This window comes from Photinus pyralis, unplaced genomic scaffold (assembly GCF_008802855.1).
Source record: "Photinus pyralis isolate 1611_PpyrPB1 unplaced genomic scaffold, Ppyr1.3 Ppyr1.4_LG4, whole genome shotgun sequence".
NCBI lineage: Eukaryota > Metazoa > Arthropoda > Insecta > Coleoptera > Lampyridae > Photinus > Photinus pyralis.
Genome location: NW_022170511.1, coordinates 12,615,321 through 12,636,560, shown reverse-complemented (window position 1 = coordinate 12,636,560; position 21,240 = coordinate 12,615,321). Strand labels below are relative to the sequence as shown.

Here is a 21,240-nt window from a genome sequence, read left to right as displayed (position 1 = left end):
GCGTCTACACTAATGCTGGAACCATCGGCGTCGCGACGCTTTGAGTGTTCAGGTGTCGACCTACGCTGACAGATGTCGCCGACAGTTTCAGTTCAACTGATTTCGGTAAAATATCATTCTCATTCAGTAATTCATTACACTATCGTGTACCACTAAGATGAGATGAAGCACGCCTTATTTAGTGTAAATGCTTTAATTAGATTGCGATACGAGTTCTTAAAATAGTACAATCGGGATTGCGTTGCCGTAGGCAATATATACTCTTGACACGGAGTAATTTGTCTATTAATTTATACAGTAGTCATTTTATTGTAGCCATTTATTGTTCGTCTTTTAATTCATGGCCGTAGTAAAATCTGGATGTGTAGCAATTTACTTTACTCATATCCACCATCAGCCGCTTTTCATTTGGTGATATTTTACAACTTCTGTAAAGCAGTAAAAACCTACTCTGTGTTAATTTGAATTTTACAGCTCGTTGTATTGTCGATTTTATTAACTTTACTTCAGAATTACACGTATGTACCTTTTATAAGACATTTTCAACATGTCGTACAGCATACTTTATGCGAATAAAAATTCTAATCGCAATATTTTTAATTAGTGCCCACACGGGTAGCTTTTTAGCCGATTTACGTAATTACATGGTAAACTGTGATGGGGAAACGTTTTATATAATGTGAACTCAATGGCTTTGTGCAACGGTAGCATTGCGATCAAATTGGTATTGAAAAATTTTACCGGTTTTACGGATTATCGTGACTGGTTCGATTGAAAATCCTTCAATAATTAAGCTGTTTAATGGAAACCTCATTTTTCTGTCTGTATTGGGGGTCAATTACGCCGATAACCTTCGGATTTACTTCTTCAATTAACAATTCCGCTTTTTTTAGCTATAAGAACTACCGTATTTGGTAAAACTGCCATTATTGTCCGTCAATTTTAACTTTAATTTACATTTCTCATGCATGAGAGATGGCAGCGCTTTTTGCCTCGACGCATTAATAATGCACATTATAATCGTCCCATTAGGTAACTAAATGAAAATAGGGAGATTTTGTTTTTGTCGCCTTTTAATGAGATAAATCAAGATATTCCACATTTGTGGTGAGGAAAATTGTTTTCAATCAAATTGTATTGTATTGTTTTTTGGCGGACGAAACAAGAAAATAATGTACTTGCAGAATCATAAGCGACTTAGCTTTATCTCAGTTTATGATTATGATTGTATTTATCTTTATGATTGAAGTTTAGCGGTATGCTTTTTACACCTAGCTTTACACCAATTTCCCGGATTAGCCAATTTTGTTCTCGCTTTACAGCCGTCTTGCTTAAAAATATGCATGGAATTTGGAAGTCATGTCGGAGTAAAATGACGCATCAAAGTCTTCGTGTAAGATCGAACCGAGGATCGAACGCATTTTTGTGTGGCAGATCAATGAGACTCTCGCAAAGGGAGCGCCAGCTATCCTAATGGAAACTTCGGAGGGAACCACTAGACGGTTATTCTATTAGCCAGCTTTTGACTCCACTATCAATAAGATCTTGTCGGAGGCAACAACATTCCCTTTGTTGGTACCCATTTCCGACGTCCTGTTCACCCGTAATTCCAATTTAGTGGATTTCGCTAAAAATCCTCCACAAAGTAGGTAGTACTCAATTTTTATGGCACTTCTCCAAGCTCGAGCTTCTATTGGCCACACGAGAAAGAGAGACTGTGATTCGATCTATAAGAAACTGTTGGGCGCCCAAAGTTGACTACCACTGGAAGACGCGCAAATCTTGCAAACGGTGGTTAATTTCGCCCATAGGAAAAAAAACCAAAATTCCATCACGCAGGAGTAGTATGCGTTTACACCAATTTGAAAACAATCGGACCACAATATATTGTAGAAGAAGATAGGAAAGAAACTTAAAAATCACCACGTTAGTACAACGCGCTCGAGAATGGCGCCCAGATGTCGCCGACCCCCATATCATGTACCCCCGCCTCTAAAGTTGCTAATTCCACTGCCCCGGTACGCATCATGTACACTTCTGGTCTTACTACAAGGGTTCTTCTACGAGTCCGCATTTACTGCCAGCCAGCCACCTGGCCAACATGAGGTTAAAAGCTACCTTTTTACAAATAAATTTGCAAAAATGCGCGAAAAAAAACTACTAATCCGATTTGTATCAAATAAAGTTTTTGAGCATGGTTGCATGGGTGGTGTTTCATAAAATTGTGATCGTATCATTTCTTCGGAAATTGCCTTCATCCTAAAGCATGTTCTTCGGCCATCTAGTAGATTTTCTTTAAGAATCTTGCTCATCTTTATTATAGGAGTGCTGTTATTTTCTGGTTCAACTGGTTTCGACGAAGAAACATCAAAACGGCGGATAAATTTGTCAAACAATACCTGCGGTACTCCGGTTCATTACATTTGTTTCAAATGTAGACTTGAGATTGAGATACTGAAGTACAAAAAATAACGTATAGGTACAGGGTGTCAATTTTAAAACTTGCAGTCGGCCATATTTTCCACACTAAAGAAGATATTGAAAATCGCGCAAAACCGTTTCGGGGGTATCAAGGGGGAACCAGAATTACGATATGAGTGACAACCCCCCACCCTCTCTTAACCCCCCATACTTGTGACACATCGTTGGAAAGCTACTGAAACATGCTTTCCAGTGGTACCAATATTTATTTAACAAAAATTTAATAATTAACAAAAAAAATAAAAATTGAGCCATGCCTATGTTCAAGATTTGGTCGCTAAATTCGAAGAAACGGGATCTGTAATCACTAAAAAAAGAAAGCAACCAAGATTGCTTAATGAAGCAGCTCAGGTTGAAGTTCTTGGCCAATTTGCCATAAATCCCTCAATGTCAACATTTAGTTTTTTTTTGTTAATTAGAAAATTTTTGTTAAATTATCTTAATGAATATTGACTTTATTGGTACCACTGGAAAGCATTTTTCTGTAGCTTTCCAACGATGTGTCACAAGTATGGGGTTGCCATTTAGGATTTTTGAGGAGGGTAGACTGGGGGGTGGGGGGTTGTCATTCTGGTTCCCCCTCGATACCCCCGAAACGGTTTTGCGCGATTTTCAATGTCTTCTTTAGTTTGGAAAATATGGCCGACTGCAAGTTTTAAAATTGACACCCCGTATACTACAGAACTAAAGCCCTCGAGATTAAAACACACCGTTTAGTCCCTTTTATTTTGTACTAATGCTATTCGTTCTGAGGACTAGAAAAATAGGAGTCACTTTTTCCCTTTTTGAGACTCTTTAAATACTTCGCATTGCATCGGGCAGGTACAAATTAAAGGGTGGTTCGGTAACGCTGACCCGAATTGGAGGGGTGTCAATTTGTATTGGTATCTTGAAAAGCGTTGAAGGTTTTCGTTCGTAGTGTAAATTCTTCTGGTAGTTTCATCATCTTGTTTGGAACTTACCTCTTTGTACCTTTACTTCCAGCTAGCTGAGGTAAAAATAGTTTAAAAGTGGAAAGAATTTAGTTCATTTCTATTTCACTGATGATAACTTACACCCTAGTGGTCAGAAATATTTTAACATAATTCACATTAAACAACTAGAGGTATCGCCTATTCTTAACTTCAAATGAACAAATCTAAATCCAATAAACTTTGGATATAACGCACATAAATAGATAAAGTTCACTCGTATTTCGCAGTCGAAACGCAAGTAATGAAAAATGTACCTTTTTAAGTGTTGCAATTATAGCAGTCGCTGAGCTCAGGCGGATGGAAACGTTTTATGCCTCATTGCTAATTTTCACAGGTCTGCTCTCTGGAAGATTTCGCGTAGTGGGCCCTGGGATGTCTATACTGCTTTCCCTCGATTTTGGCTTGGTGGAAGAATTTCTCTAAAAAAAACAAATTTGAAGCTCTCTCCTAAAAACAGCGTAAGCTGGTTAATAATACTTCGCAGGCGGGTAAAAATAAAGTGCTGAATTATTCATATATTCATTTTCCAACTAGAGGTTTTATGATGTTGACAATGAAACCGAAGCAAGTCTTCTTTGTTACAGCGTTGGTATTTTTCGGCGAAGAATTTTGGCATTAAACTTCTTTTCTTGTACTCACTTTTTTAATTCACTTAGCCCTTAACTATAGGACCAACGCGCTTTTTACACTACAAATTGTAGCGCTCGTTGCTTTTTATACTTTTATTATATTATATGATCAATATTGCTTTCTGTATATTACCTACTTCGTGAGTTATAATTTGTTGCAACATAATTCAAAATCCTTTGCTTACTATGTTAATAAAACTAGGTACTTGACTGTTAACTAAATGTAACCTTTAAGTTACACTGTCAAAATTCAATATCTACTCTACTGTGGAAGGTAAACAGAAATTATTTTTTTAGAAACCAGACCAATCCAGCATGCTTCAGACTTTTAACACGTTTCGGGCTCATAAAATTTATTTATTTATTTACTTTGCCTTTATTTTTAAGTGGGGAGGGGGGCAATTAAAGAGTTGTTATCATGATGTAAAGAAAACCGGAATGTTAAGATTACTTCCCGAAGATATACAACTTTTAAACTGAAGGGCATCAAGAAGAAAATCAATTTAATTGCTTTATTTTGTTAATATTTAGTTAAACTTGAACTAAGTAATCCATAATGTTAATAGAATATTAGTGTAGTAGTTTCATAGTCTTATTTTTAATAAAATAATAGTGCACATTTATTTTGTCAATTATATAAGACACATCAACAGCCTTCAACCAAGAAGCTTTAGTGGCAAAGAGAAGAGAAGGAAACGGGAGCAAAAAAAAATTGGTTGCGAAGGGGGCATAGATCTTCACACCTACGTCACTTATGACTGCAATCAGCCCATCATCCAATTAAAAGCGTTTGTAATCTGTCCCATTTACAAATAGGTAAGTTAATGGAAGCAAGTGCGAGAGCAAAATTACTGAGTTAAAATAATAATTAGAATCCACACGTAGATGTCTAAAAGTACAGGACTACCTAAAGTAAATGATTTTTTTTTTTATTTATTTATTTATTGGGCGTGTTTAACTGCTTTGGTCATTACGCCTTTAAATTGGTATTAATTTCTCGATTTGCATTTTTTACATTTTACATGTTCAACTGTTTTTTAAAAAAAGCTGCACTCATCCTCATTGCATGTGTGCACGATACACATGTAAAGCATTTCAAAATATTTATTTCATTGCAATTGCGCACCCTCTCACCATAAGTTTATGCACCCGGCGCGATGGGTGATGCGAACATTATTCTTAAGCAAACCCTTAAAGGAGTGTCATAGAATACAATCCATCAAGGCAAAAACAATCTCGAATGAAATTACGTTCCCCACAAAATAGGAAAAAAACAATAAAATAATTTAAGATTTAAGTCACGTTTGAAGAATATGGTGTTCCCCTGCCATAAATCATATGGATCTTTAGTCGCCCTCTGGCTTAGCATAAGTCTCGCCCCCGCAATATGCAACCCCCTATACTTCGTAATCGATTGAGTGACTATGAATGGAATCTATAATTCAGGCTGCGACTAAAATGCAAGCCCAGCAATAGGTTTTGCGTATAGTTTGAAAGGTTAAACCATTAGAGGTAATGAAGCGCGAAGGCATTATTAATTGGATTCTTTCTTATACGAAAAAAAGGTTGAATGTCGACATTAAAGGGCACAAAGGGTATTATTCGGCTAGGTGCGTTTAATTAATTTTTGCATAAGAAGGTCTATAAATTTCGACGAACAAAAGGTGTACATTTCGATATGCAACTTAAAAGGCACTCGTAAAAGTCAATATCGCAGTAAATCTGCGAATTTTATGGTACTGGTCGTAAAGTTGCGCGAACTTCATGAAATTTTTTATTACCGCATCTTCCTACCGGCTGTATAAATTGTAAAACATTATTTCAATTTTAATTGTTTCATTTTCAAAGAGATAATCGCTAATCTGCAATACAAGGAAGTAGGTGAACGTGTCCGTTCAGTATAACTGCAAGCGCTGCATTTTTACCTTTTTCTGGGCAATGTAAAGAGCAGAATTTAATGTAATAAACTTCGATTTTATGATCTCGATATTAAAAACTGAAGAAGACCGTACTGCGAAAGTAACATATTTGTTCCACAGTTGTGAACGCTCGAATCTGCTTTCTACATTGACTAGTTGGCAATTTTATCGCTACCACCTCATTTATTTTTCCTCTTCCATATTTAAATTTTTAGGAGTCTTCCATTTCGGTATCTGTACACTCATCGACGCCGATATAAAATCCTATTAGGTATTTCAGGCCCATCTTAGCTACCATGCACTTGATTAGAACGGGCTGAAGTTCGTTTTTTCTACATTTATTGCAAACTCAATTTTAAACATCAGTAGCATAATTGCTGCTCCCTAGTCGGCTGGCCAGAGATCGAAATTCGGAGTTATTAAAGACTATTTAATTAAGATAAAAAGTATAAGAAATTTTGTACTGTTAACGAAACGGAGGGTCTGGAAACACCGCCACTGGTTGTCGCTGTCAAATGGAATGGCGCCAAAAAAAATGTTGGTAGTTTTATTTCTGGTACTGGAACGTGGTGTTGATGTTAAACAGGCGGCTAATAAGCTGTAATTATAGAGTTATTCAACGGCAAGCCCTTTCACCAAATGCAGGAAAACCTGTCGTAAATTACAGCGCCACGACGTTGCGGTAGGGAGTGTCAACAGTAAACTGTCACACTTGGTTTGAACTTTTTTGGTGTTTCTACGTGCTTTGCTATTGTTATTGTAATAGATAAATGAATATTATTAAGGTGTTTAGTAATATCACATATCTTAGCTATTAAATAACCTTAGTAATATAGTTAATTTAAAATTCGCAGGATGGAGACGACAACGGCGACATCTAACGGAGGAATTTTATAACACATACTACACGACGTTTCTAAATAAAAAAAAGTCGAGAAGTGAAGGTTCGAAGCAGGTGATCCTAGTGTTGTGTTGGTGGGCCATTTGTTGTCAATCTCTGTTAGGACCGGAGATTATTGGCACTTTAATTTAATTAATATTTTTTTAATCAATTGTTCCATCGATCGCTGGTTGCGGAATGCTGTTTTTCTGTCAGCTTATTTGATTGTTTTATGTCGAATAAATTTGTTTCATCTGTAAATAGTCGGTTTTGTGATTAGTCGAGCCTAAATTACGACCCAATGAGTTTTTGTTATTAGGGTTTTTACAGGGGTTTTTGGGGGAATTTTTCGATAGAAAAAAATTCCCTTTATGTGATGGTCTTGTCCATCTGTCTATTCCTCGTCAAACCTTCGCCAATCGAGTTCAAGGATAGGTGCTATTGAATTCGAGCCGGATTAAAAGTCGAGCTGAGTGGCAAAAAATTCCTCTACTGAAAATCGTATGCTTGTTTATAACAAAAAAGAATATTTAAGGAATAGCACACATTCATCCAATATGTTCTCGATTTTAAAGGCGCCTACGGACGTTAAAATAACGATTAGTTTTTAGAAAGTGTATGTACTTTGAACTAATAGCGTTGATTTTAAGACAGAGCCCTGAATAATAGGAATATTAGTGTAATTAACGTATAAGGAAGGTAGTCAAAACATCAAAACAACCACATTTTACTAGAAGGATAATTAAATGAAACCTGCAATTTAATATGGAGTATAATTGTCACACTACGGTTTTGATTACTCTTTGGGATACCGGAGACCGTACAGTTCAAACAACACAAAAAATGCGGGTGTAATTTTCGGCATAAATGCACGAGCGCAAAGATTTATGTCGTATAATTCACGCACGATTGCGGAATGTGTTACAATAAATCAATCGGGGTGTAATTCTATGACAATAAAGAAATATTACACCGAGCAGACCAGTCCTCTGTATCGTATAAGAAATTAGCATTAAAAGTAGAACGTGGTAATTGTTACATGCCGTGAGTCCATTTCGCTAAATTGTAATGCGCCATAACTCGAAATTGATTGTTTAATAATTTTTCGAGGGCGAAACGTAAACGTAAATACTGTACCACGCGAGCTTCATGGAATATTAAAATTTTCAATTTAATCCTTATACTACCACCATAAACTTTCAGTAGTGTACACATAATCGGTCGTGCTGGAATTCTAATTAAATAACGTACTCGATGTTTTTAACTAAAGATATGTTGGAATTTTCATGTTGAACGTAAAGAACATTTTGTTGCTTTTATAAAACGTAACTGTGCCCAAACACGTAATAAATTGTACCCGTAAATTCATAAACATACATTTACAATAACAAGGAAAACTTTTTAATTAAAGTACGTACTTATGACCCTCAATCACATTTAATTACGGAACTTTTATTTTAGTAAGAGAAAGTTAGTGTATATTTTTGCTCGCGAGGCACCTCTCATGTAGGTAGCCACCTTATTTCGGAACGAAAGAAGTTTGTCACTCAAACTTTATTTTCAATTAATATTTATTAGCTTTCGCAATTTACAGCCTGAAACGAACATTATAATAGCTGGGGTTCGGTACGCTCGTCTTGGGAGTATGGGTGGCAGGCCTCGAATAAAACAAGCAAACAATACAAAATTGGTTAAAATCATGCACGCCACTGGGATTTCCGAGGTGATTTTGATGGATTCTTAGGCAACTTGCCTAATCAAAACGGTACGTACCTCTAAGAATTAAAAAAGGAGAGAAAGAACTTACGGAAGCTCGATGCGCATCGTTGGTGAGAGTATTTACCAAAAAGAAAATCCGGAAATGGTTAAAGCCATCGTTTTAGAAGAATCCATAATTTTTTATATACATAAAACGATCGGCGTAAGTTCCTTTCTTAAAGATGTATTGTTACTTTTCTGTCATCAGGGTAGTATCTAGCACGTTAAGAATAATTTGAGTTAAGCTACCAGCGATTGAAGAGATAAATCCCAACATAGACGCTTTCGGTGAAAGAACAACGCAAGTGCATTCGGAAAACTAATATTTGAAGACAAAACTTACCTTCGGTGAAGGCTCAGTTAACGAAATAACAACACAAAACCATTCGTGTTTCGCCAATTGCGATTTAAAATTAAGACGATACTAGATAAAACAAAACCCTGGCGCTCTAGCGATACGTGCGGTTCGAAGGATGAAGCATGAATGAATTCTATGTGCACTCAAGTGGTCAGATGAGAAACGGAACATTTAGCCGTGTATGACAAGTTTCTATTCGTCAAAGATGCACGTTATCTGAACCAGTGAACAATTACAGGGTGAAAAGGTCTTAAGGGAGTTAAGCAACTTACACGCTCTGGTCACGATCGTGGTCAATGCGGTCAATTTGAAATGTTCTTAACATATTTACAATGAAAATTATCGCTAATTTAACTAAGCACGTGACAATCTTTCAACAACTTTTTCTGAAAATCAGTACATCATTGCTAAAATGATTAGGTTTATGAGCTGGACTCGTATCTAGGTAGTAGTTCGTAACATACGGACCGCTTACAGAATTCACAAACTTCATAAAAACGCCAATACACTCACTGGGTACAGTTAGTTCACAGAAGTAACTTCACTGTCTTTACGAAAATCTTAATAAGTGTCAATCATATAGTCGAGAAAATTAAGTACAAATTAGAAACGGTGATAGAATAGTAAATAAGTACATATCAATAACAGACTTACTACAATAAAAATCATAACCGCGCCGTTATTTCAATTTAATTTAAATTATGACCATTACCTTTTATTTTTCATTTGGAACACCCAAATACGTGCAGTATATTCCCAAACTTAATTATTTACATTGCTATATGCAATGGCAAACGGTCACTAAACACAAGTACCTGTCGAGCGAGCTCAATTGATCACAGGCATACTAACCAAATCTTTTATATGAAAACTCAACGGGCTTGACCAACTCCACAATCCCAAAGAATTATATTCAAATTTTTATTTAAACATCTGACATAACTATGGGTACCAACGGAAAATTTAGCCTGAAAACTCTTATCTAGGTCGCAATTTGGGCTCGATTAAACACAACATAGAACATTTACAGATGAAACAAATTTATTAGACAAAATCAATCAAATAAGGCTGAAATAAAAGTCGGCACTCAGGGCGAGAATACACATACCACGCCACGAGCGAACGATTGAAACAATTAGTTAAAGAAATCTTAATTCCCAGTCTTAGAATATGAATAATTCAAAATATCCGGTTAGTTGCGCTTTTTATAACTGATGCACAAACACAGACACCGAACGATGAAATTTCTTCGATACTCGACTTCTTTACTTGAAGTATTGCACTTCAATTTCGGTTTAGACGACACTAGGGTCCTTGTAATTACTGATGTAAAATTGGCTTGGATGGTGCAAAAACTCCCTTTAACAGGTACTCGGAAAGTTTCGCAATAAACGCACCAACCACAACACGCCGAGTAAGCTTCCGTTAAACTGGTCTTAAACATTCACTTTGAACGATGGATTATATCAAATCTCTTAGAACACAACTGACTTTCTTCTATAATACCTTTATTACTGAACGCTTATATACGCTGACTGCGATACACCAAAATCCTTAACCACCAAAAAAACAACGATTTGCATTTTCGTCCGCTATTTACCATTTCCATTTCTTTTCAACTTTCCGAAACATCTCTTCTTTCCTTAACTTTCTGTACATCTTCGAGTAAAAACCTGTAAACACAGGTCAGCCAAAAACATCTGTATATTTAAAGTTATCGCAATCACCGGAGATAACATTACTAAAATTTAATTCACATATGCAGGGTGACCCATCATTATTATAGGTGCGGAAGTCCAAACAAAGCCACCCATAAAGCTCCTGCCCAGCTAACTCAATTAAATAAACTTCATTATACATTTCTCAACACGTCCGGTCTCCGCTATAATGGAAAAATCTTAATTTTATGAATTTGCAGAGACACTGACCTCGATCAACTCTCGACATTTTCAAAGAATTAACTAAATACAATATTAGATAACACCTGACATAACTGTTAGGTACGATAAGAAAAATCTGACATGAAAACTCTATCTGGGTCGTACAAGCGGTTCGATTAAACATACAGCTAATGAAATGACAATAATACAAATTTATTTGGCAAACACAAAATTAAACAATAATTTCGGAAGAAAAGAGGCATTTAGAGCCTGTTTTTACAGATACCATGCACGCAGGTGTTCAACAGACATTGAAATAAAGATATATTAATTACACAAACTTACAACGTTAACTTCTCACAAACTTTACTAAATCACTTTACAACATAATAACTTCAATCTCTCAATGCGATTACTTAACATCTTCTGAAAACTTTATTATGATCGGGAAGAATTTCGTCTCCAACCAAAGAAATAGGGAAAACTGACCAATATAAAAGCGTAACAAAATGTGTATTGCTCTCCGACCATTACTAACAAGCAATCAAACAAGCTCCGTTAAAACGTTGTACCCAATATTTGAAGGATATACCATTTCCACCATAAAATAATCTCCCGTCCCGCGTTCCCACTCAAACACGAAATTTGCGTCTTCGCAAAAACTAACACCTATTTTCATAACTTCGAAACACCTCAATTAAATTTCGCCTTGCAATAAAGTATCTCATCACAACGAAGATGTGCCACACCTTATTTAGATTGAATAATTTACAAAAGCGATAAAATTAAAACGAATTATGCATTTATACAAATTTATTTCAAAACGGGAAAACAAATACGGAAATACAAATTCAAACGAAACAATCGTGTTTATTCGTAAAAACCTTTAAAAATTGAAATATTCACATATCGGGATGACCCAACATTATTGATGATGCTGAAGCCAAAATAACGTCTACATGATATAGTTTACGCAACAATGCACATATAACATTTTTTTGTTGTCAAAACACGTTCCAGTACAAATGAGAGCCAAACACAATGAAATGTCAAACAAACACAATTTAATAACTCGTGGTTACAATTAATGCACATTAGTCATTTTACCCTTTTCCATACATCTTTTTGAATTTGGATTTGGAGCTAGTGTTTGTCTCATAGCTCCTTCAGTGAAGTTATAAATAATTATTTCTGCACAGTTTTTTCGCACGTTTTCATGTAGTTCTTATAATACAAACGTGGCGAAGTTCCTGCATGGATAAAATACTGCACAATCTTTTCCGCTATTCCAGTGGAAAGTTCCTTATGTAAAAGGAAGGAAGAAAAAAAGAAAATACCGATAAAACCCAAATAAGCGTTTTTAATGACACTGATTCGAAGGATCCTCGTCACATCCATAAATAAGAAAAGAAGCTCAAACAAAGGTTTGTAGACATATGACAATGTAATATTTGCAAATCGCAAATATGCATTATATTTCTTGATAAGATTAGAGATTTCATAATTAGAAGGATTAGATATTGCAATTATTTATTATTGCACAACTATTATTAACATGCCATGACTTTCCTACCTACATCCTTTACATAATGAACCTTCAGGTCCCTAACGCAATAGCTGCTACCGCTTCTAAATCAAGTGCGAACCATAGTTAGTAACAGTTACGATAATGCAACCTTCCTTTTTCGTACTGAGCGACAACGTCAAGATAACCGAAAGCTATTTATATAAGTAGTTGAGTGGATACTTGCCCTTTAAAATGCAAGTTAAAGTTTTCACCTTAGAGAAGAGGGTTCTCCAATACAGAGCTGCTGTCTCAGGTAAGTATTGAATGCACCATTCTTGTGACATGTGCGATATTCACTAGGTTTACTGGTGGCTTTCTGTAGTGGGTTAATCTTAGGATGGACATCGCCGTATTTGCCCACTCTTCTATCCGAAGACTCGCCAATCTCAATGACGTCAGATGAATCGTCTTGGGTGGGAACCTCTTACCTGTTGGGCGGACTGTGCGGCAGTCTTTTGCTGAGCGTCGTTGGGCGTTCAATTGGAAGAAAGACGATTTTATTGTGGTCGAGTGTTCCATTCTGCACGTCATGGATAGTAATCGCTTTTGCAAACTCTCTACCGGTACTTTTAATTGGTCGAATTATAGGAGGCATCTGCCAAGGCTTGGCGTTTGCGACTCTTCCGATGTATTTAAGTGAAGTCTCAGATAAAGAAATTCGGGGATTGTTGTGTTCATCGGTATCTATCGCCCTTTTTTTGGGCGTAATGGTAATCAATATGATCGGCGTGTATATGACTATCCAAACTTCGTCGTTGGTTTGTCTAATAGTACCACTTCTCCTCTTCTTTACTTTCGTTTGGATGCCCGAATCGCCGAATTACTTACTGATGAGGGGTAAACATGAGGAAGCAAGACAGAGTCTTACTGCGTTAAAAGGACGAGATGACGCCGACCGCAACTTGGACGTACTTGTAAAAGTTATCGAGGAAGAACGGTTAAACAAAACCAATTTCCTTTCCATGCTCGAGAAGAATAACAGACGAAAGTTGCTGACGTTAGTAGGACTACGTGTAACCCAACAATTCAGCGGAATTACCGCTTTTAACATTTACACGCAAACAGTTTTTCAGGAAGGCGCCGATTCAATCTCGCCGCTGTTGGGAACAGTAATTCTATATACAATACAAATTGTGTTTTCTGTCTTGAGCTCACTATTGGTAGACAAACTCGGCAGAAGACCTTTACTGATAACATCTACGGTAGGAGCAATCTGTGTGTTACTGGTGGGAGGTTCATTCTTTTTGGTTCGAGATGTGGCCGACTTGGACACTTCCCACGTTTCTTTCTTACCAGCGCTGATTTTGATCGCTTTCACATTCAGCTACAGTTTAGGCTTACAAGCAATGCCCAGTTTCATGGCCTCCGAACTATTTACCACAAATTTGAAGCCTTACGCTTGCACCGTCGGCGACGTAATGTATTATGCATTTGGAGCGATTGTTTCTAAATACTTCCAAGTTACTAAAGATAATTATGGCCTTTACGTACCTTTCTGGAGCTTTGCAATATGTTGCAGCATGGGACTCGTAATAATTGTAATGTTTATGCCTGAAACAAAAAACAAAACATTGGAGGATATACAAGCGGAATTAAATCATTAAAGAATCAGTAAACAGTTTTAAAAGTTACTTATTGGTGTGATTTTAGTACCCCCAATAATTTAAACAACCATGAAGCTATTTCTCTGAACCCGGATGACACATTTAATTCCTATCTTGCAGGTAAGCGCCTAAATTCCACGTTTAAAATTGTGCAAAGCACACATGGCCATACAATTAGTATCTAACACGGTATTTGTTTCCGGGGAGAAAACTTTTCCGATTCTTGTTATCAATCCAAGAAAAATAACGAAGAAGGGTAACGTCTGCGCATTGTAAAAGATCTGCTGCCCAGAATCTTGCCCCAAAGTAGAAGATTTTTTGGGAAAAGTGGAAAAAAGACATACCTGAAACCTTTCAAAAGATCTGTTAAATTGTTACCTTGCCATAACCAATAGCGAATTGAATACCAAGGTCATCTTGTAGCGCCACAAGACTTCGTTCCTTCATCTTGTCATTTTGATAGGACTTGTTTTATGGCGACGTACAAACATTAATGGCTCTAAAGACCTTATGGAGCTGTTGCCGAGTCCTGGTTTCTGTTGTGATATCGTGATGCCAAACTGCTGTGTCCTCGTGTATTGAGCAACCACCTCAGATATTGCTGGAAAGATCATTTAAAATCTAAATGCTAATATGGACACTTTTGACGGCAGCTGAACGTTTCATGCCATGGAAAGGCTGCAACGCATTTTCCAATTTTCAAATTTCTAGTCGCATTGATCAGTATCTATTATTTAAATTCCACAAAATGCGATCTAAAATTTGTAATGCTTTAATGTGGTCCATTTAAAAGGATACATAGGGAAACTGTACTGTACTGACTCATTGATTTGTAGTTGCTCCTTAGGTTATTGCTTGCTCGTTTTTACTTTGGGTATATTTGTGACAAGAAACATTGGAAAACTTGTGCTCAGATAAAGGGGCAAATTAAAATATCCCACTAAAATCGATACGTTACTTGAATTATATCTTCAAATCAATACATACTGCCAAATTCAGGTAACACATTTACTACTTTATTTATGATACAAACGTTATCGGTTACAATGAAGGGTCCACAATCTATGGAAAAGTATAACGACGACAGAGGCAGAATTATTACAACGGAGGCTTGCTTCCAATTCATCCTTTTCACAGCAATCTTCGATTGAACTATTACTAAAATCTTGTAAAACTTCCATATAAATTGATTCTCTACGTATTACATACTATCTACACTCATACGTTTAGTCGGGGCTCCACATTCCATAAAAAAAATCATTGTTTGTGCTTCAAAGTATGATGCTACTGAGCTTTTCAGGTCACCATCTAATCAACTTTGTGGCCCCTGGGGTATTTTTTAGATGTTCAACGAAAAAAAGTCGCGTAGTGCTTAATTTGGGCTGTAGTCGCCTAGTGCTTAATTTGGGCTGTAGTCGCCCTACAGAAGAGTAATTTCGTGAAGTCATTGTCGTGCAACAACGCACTTTTTGTTGACCATGAGTTCGGCCGGTTTGATTAAAGGGCATTCTTCAAGGGTTCAGTAGTGCTTCCATAAAAACCTCAACATTAATCGTTTCATAAATATATCGGTCGTGTAGATAGCGAACAACGAAAGCTTCACTTTACATGCAAAGGGCTGCTTCTTCATACATGAATTGAAAACGTTAAGTAGGTCAACTCTTCTAAACTGGTCGGTTGGCGGTGCAAATTGTTTCTATTCGTTGATCAATTGTTGATGTGTATGGAAAAGCACTCTTGGAACAATATTAGCACCTTTTCCACCAAATATTAATTAATTAGACGCCACAGCTTGTTTTACGTACTTCATACGTCTTCCTTACTGAATGAATGCGCGCGCACGTTTTGTTCTTCCCGCGAAACCGAATTCGTTTCTTTTAAATTACGAGAAAGACGCACTATAACGTTTGGTATTGCAAATAGTTATGCACATGGTAATTTAAAAATATATATTCAGGTACCGTTACTAACTTAAAACCAAAACGGCCGTTTTGAAATGGTCTAACAATATTTGCAATGGAAATTAATTATATTAACTTAAATGAGCACGTGAAAGTTTATACGCAAAGTTGTTAAAAAAATAAATAATTGTTTGCCTATAGGTAAACTTCGTATGTACGGCTTACAGAATTCTCCCGGTGTTACCGTGTCACCCTACATACAGGGGGTTGCTTGTCAACGATAGTAATGGCGAGGAAGGAGAGCAGACACTAAAGGTGGTGCGTGGCCAGTCCCCCTTGAGGAATCTTCATAACTGGAAACTCGATTGAGTTGCATAGTAGTTTAGAATAATGACGTTTGGAGTTGAAACCGCGCTGATCACCTTCCAAAAACTATTGACACAAAAAGTTCCGCGTATCTACACAAGTTCGTGATGGCCTACCTTCATGGCTTAGTGATATATTCCCACAACATCGAAGGTCACCTCCACGATCTATACCTAGTAGTCAAACGACTATGCAGGCTGCGACTTTCAATCAACAAATGCAATTCGGGATACAGTTCGTGCAATACCTTTGACATACCATCCGAACAAACGAAACACGATGAAGTAATTCGAACAGGCAATTAACCCTGAAGACGCCAAAGCGCCCTTGTTCTTGTTGCAAGAACGGCAGCGCTAACAAGATGGGCACTGTGACTACCGATGAACTCCCGATCACCTCTTACGGGTACACTCCTCCCGATAATCCTGTTCACACTAAGATCCCTCTCTAGTCGTTTCCCCGCCCAGTATCAACGCATACTAGATTTGTCGGGACAAACGAGAAATCAAAAAAGGTTCACATAGATGACCTCCGGCACCGCGACTATGCCGAGAGGACCAACGAAGACCACATCAACAAGAGGGAAGCAATACCAGCCATTCCTTCAGAAAGGATAATATCACGGACGCCACCACGACAAAGCCATTGCAACCCCTTTGAAGTGAGGGGGGGGGGGCTGTTACCACCTTACTAATACAGGTAGGAGTTGCTCCTCAACGATTGACTGCAATGGCTGCAGATACACACACCATGAGCTCGCAAATTTATCATCACCGCCTTTTCACATCTCGTTGCCTATTACAAGCCAACCATCGCCTTTTGGAAATCTCGTTTTTTCCGTTACCCCGTTCCCATGGGAACTTCGGAAAGTCTCTTGTACACCTTAACGCCTTCAAGGAAACTTACGGTTTAAATGTACTGTTTTTTTCCTGCTCCAATTCGCGGGGAATTGTTGAATGGAGGTGTTTTACTAACACACCTTGCACACATTTACTACATGAGAAACCTTTTCGGGTATACGTAATTGATACGCGCCATTTATTAGTTACCTATATTGTGATTTAACATGACGGCAAAGAGAAAAATGTTTTTTTTTACGTACAATTCCGTACAATTTTTCGGAAATTATCTTTTATACAAACATTATCTTGTTAAATAACACACCGCAACAAAAAATAATTATCTAAATTGGTGCAATCGTTCTGAAGTTATGCGGGTACATACAGTGATATTCATGTAGAAGTAGACATAGGGACTTCCATTTCCTATAGGAATTTCCTATGTCTATTTTTACATGATAAAAAGTCTCCTGAAAGACGCCTAATTTTATGGAACCAAAATAACTTCTTGAAACAAATAAAGATCTGGCTGTCATATTATAATAATTTGAATATTGTTCCTTTAGCTTCACAGAAAATAAATCTCTTAAGCTCCTTTAACAGTTATCGGCACTATACCAATTGGAAATATCAACTTTTTCTTTAGTTGAATACATCGCACACGAACCGAAATTAGAATAGGAATAGATAATATTCAAATTAATTAATATAACATGCAGATCCTCATTTGTTGTAGGTAGTTACTTTGGTTGCATAAAATTAGGCGTCTATCAGGAGACTTTTGATCATGTAAAAAATTCCTATAGGAAATCTCTATGTCTACTTCTACATGAATAGCACTGTATACATTTTTATTTATACAGATTGGTTGCACCGACTTAATCAATCGAACAATCGAAACTATTTGAACTTACCTTGTCGTTCTCACTATAGTATCAAATTTAATTTTTAGAAAATCCTTGACATTGAAACGCTGATTCCATTAGAGCGCCCTCAACATAAATCACTAATCGATCCGATCGACGATAACAACTCAGAAATTACAAAATGTTGAGTATATTGGATCCAAAATTTTAAATGGCTTCAGTTCCTTCACACACCAAGATACAAGCCACATTTTCATAAATTTGAGGTTCGTTCATATTCAAAATAAAGTGATGAACTCTACGGATTTACACAGCTTCAGCTTTCCTGATGTCAAGGTGCTTCTTTCTTGAATAACGGATTAATTACTGCATAGATTAGTTCATCGACGTAGTTGCGGATTATCATGTAATGCATGCGTAGAGTGTTTTATATAGTGCGTATATAACTTTTCTATTTTTAGATTCGGCGATTGTAAAACGAAATTAATTTTCCTTGTTCAAATCTGGAAAGAAAACCACTCATATGCCGATTTTCCGAAAATGCACCTACCCGAGTACGGTGTCACATATTTCCCAATTAACTTACTTTATCGCTATTGGCTGCACTTTGACGTCCGTCCGTCCGTCTGCCCGTCACACGTACTCATTCTAAACCACTGAACCGATTTTGGCGATATAGGACTCATTTGAAAGGGCTTAGTCCAAGGATTCCGTGCATACCCATATTTTTTGCGTTTTGCGCAATTGCAGTGTCAAAAATTTGGTTTAACGCATGTGCGATCCTAACTTTTTTATTTATACAGATATTTAAATGAAACTTTACATGTAAACACTACGAATATAAGTAAAATTAACGACATTTCAAAATGTTGTTTTGCGCATGCGCAATGCGAACTTTCTTATTTATGAAAGCATTTAAATGAAATTTTATACATAGCCATTTGGAATAAAGACAAATCTAACACCAGTTGCAAAATTTGGTTTTGCGCATGCGCAATGCCAACTTCCTTATTTACTGAAGCATTTAAATGAAATTTAATACATAGGCACTTGGAATACAAGCAAATCTAACACCAGTTTTAAAATTTGGTTTTGCGCATGCGCAATGGCAACTTTCGTATTTATGAAAGCAGTTAAACGAAATATCTTATGTAGGCACCTTGAATGAAACTAAAACTAATACCGGTTTCAAAATTACTGTTAACACATGCTGTATATTTTATTTATGAAGGTATTGTATGTATTTGTATACGCTCCACTATTTTTCATTAAACTGTGTAGACTTCGGCGATAGGCGGCCCATCTGAAAGAGAATGGGGTAAGGATGTCGTGCCTACTGGTATTTGTTCCTGATCCTAGCATTAATATTATTAGGAGGAAAATACGCTCTCGTCATTTATGTTTGCATAATGACTTTTTAAACTTTTATTAATACAGCAACACCCCAGCTTGCTTGAGGAACTGCACGCTAGCGATTAACTTTATTAAAACGTTTTCGATACCAAATTTTTTTGGTATTTGCAACTATCCCTTACGGAAATGGTAGTAACTTCTGGTAAAAGCAGTTACATCAAACGTGTGCAAGGAGAACAAAATTTGACATCGAAAGGGTAACTCGAGTTTCCCTCAGTGCGAAGAACGGATTTATCATGCAGGGAATGTTGCTATTTAAGATTTTTACTATTTGTATCCTTTATAATAGGATTAGTGAAGATGGATTATAAAATTAAGCATGTAAATATCAGGGGGTGTTGTTCCACGGTCACAAGGCAAGAGCGCCCCAAGGAATTTATTTAATCCGGTAACTAGACATATGGGTACCGTTTAATACCGCATTTTTTCACGCTCGTTAAACCCGTCATTGTATAATTAATTTAATTTCGAAAATCGCTGCTACTACGTAAAGTTTTCGTATTACCCCATTAAGATATCGAGTTTTGTCTGATATTCTTGTTTAATTAATTCCGTACAGTGGTTAAGTCTCAATAAGTGCAATAAAAATATATTGCCCATAAACTATGTCTGTGGGCTGATAAAACTGATTTCATTTTCATCGGATTAAATAAATAACCCGATTTGATTTTCTCGTGCACGTGCACACTTCCTTACATAACACGATTGAAAGTTTTGTTTTCGGCCTAATAGTCATTTAAAAACGACTAAAGTTTGAAATTTCTATCGTTTCAGATCTTCACGTCCGAGAGAGCAGAATACAAAAGTTCATCCCTCGTCAGTTGGATCAGACATACCGAAACTTATCTCAAAGGATTCATATAAGCTCTTGGATAATGATGTTAAAACGGCTTGGATCAACCCTAGGCTTATTTCTAAGGTACGTTGGATATATTTTTATAAATGAATTTCAGGCTTGTTCAAATTACGTAATTGTATGTTTGAGATTATATGACCCTCCTCGCTACCGTTGATGTTTATATAACGACTACTACTTTAATTTTTTCGAGATTACTAATCATAAATTAGTATTATACACACTTATTTGGTGGGATAATAAAGGTAAATGTTTACGATCCAATATAAAATATAATAACTCTCGGTTTTATGCTTCTAGGACTGTTCACGTTATTCTTCTTACAATGTAAACCGTGTCATTTCGAGTAATCGGACGACGACTTTACGATTTAGCCAAATATTTAAGTCGGTAATTAGTAATTAAACGAACCTCTTTTATTACCTGCATTAAAGCGACTCCCGGTTTCTAACGTGTGGAACCAATTAATATTCGGAAGACATTGTATATAATATACAAATCCCGTGAGAATTCGAATAACTTTTTCTAATATGTTTAGCGCGTCCATGCATAAAACAATTTACTACTTCCTTTTCATTTGTTGTTGTAAAATGACTGTGTATTTATTGTGAGTGCGCTTTTGTTAGGTTAAATGTGGTTCAGTGTAATGCAGATTTAAGTTCACGCTATTGTATGTTTTCGAAAAATGTTGATTAGGAACTACTTCGCGATAGCAAAAACTCGACACATTGTTTATTTTCGTAAAAATTGATGAAGTTTTTTTAAAATTCGGACACAATTATAGCGCGCCCCTGATCTACGAGAATATGGTGTTTATTATTATGAGTCTAGTAAGCGACTATTCGCTGGTTATATACAGGGTGTTACGTATATTGCTGTGTTGATTTCGTCCGACAGGATGAAATTTTCGGAAATGCTAATTAAGATGGACAGGGCGGTCCCCTTTCGT

General features: G+C 36.6%; 1 protein-coding gene and 1 long non-coding RNA gene across 2 annotated transcripts in view; both read left to right on the top strand.

Annotated features, from left to right (window-relative positions):
• The window catches only part of LOC116169766, a 150,117-nt gene extending 129,782 nt beyond the window's left edge, over nucleotides 1-20,335 (top strand). Inside the window, exon 3 of the long non-coding RNA XR_004145065.1 lies at nucleotides 20,210-20,335. This is a non-coding gene — a long non-coding RNA (uncharacterized LOC116169766). The remainder of the gene's footprint in view (nucleotides 1-20,209) is intronic.
• Nucleotides 12,444-14,077, top strand: LOC116169765 (facilitated trehalose transporter Tret1-like). The gene is made up of 2 exons (XM_031485931.1): nucleotides 12,444-12,699; nucleotides 12,747-14,077. The coding sequence occupies exons 1-2, from the start codon at nucleotides 12,639-12,641 to the stop codon at nucleotides 14,048-14,050; spliced, it is 1,365 nt and encodes a 454-aa protein (XP_031341791.1). The 5' UTR covers nucleotides 12,444-12,638; the 3' UTR covers nucleotides 14,051-14,077.
• Nucleotides 20,336-21,240: the final 905 nt, after the last annotated feature.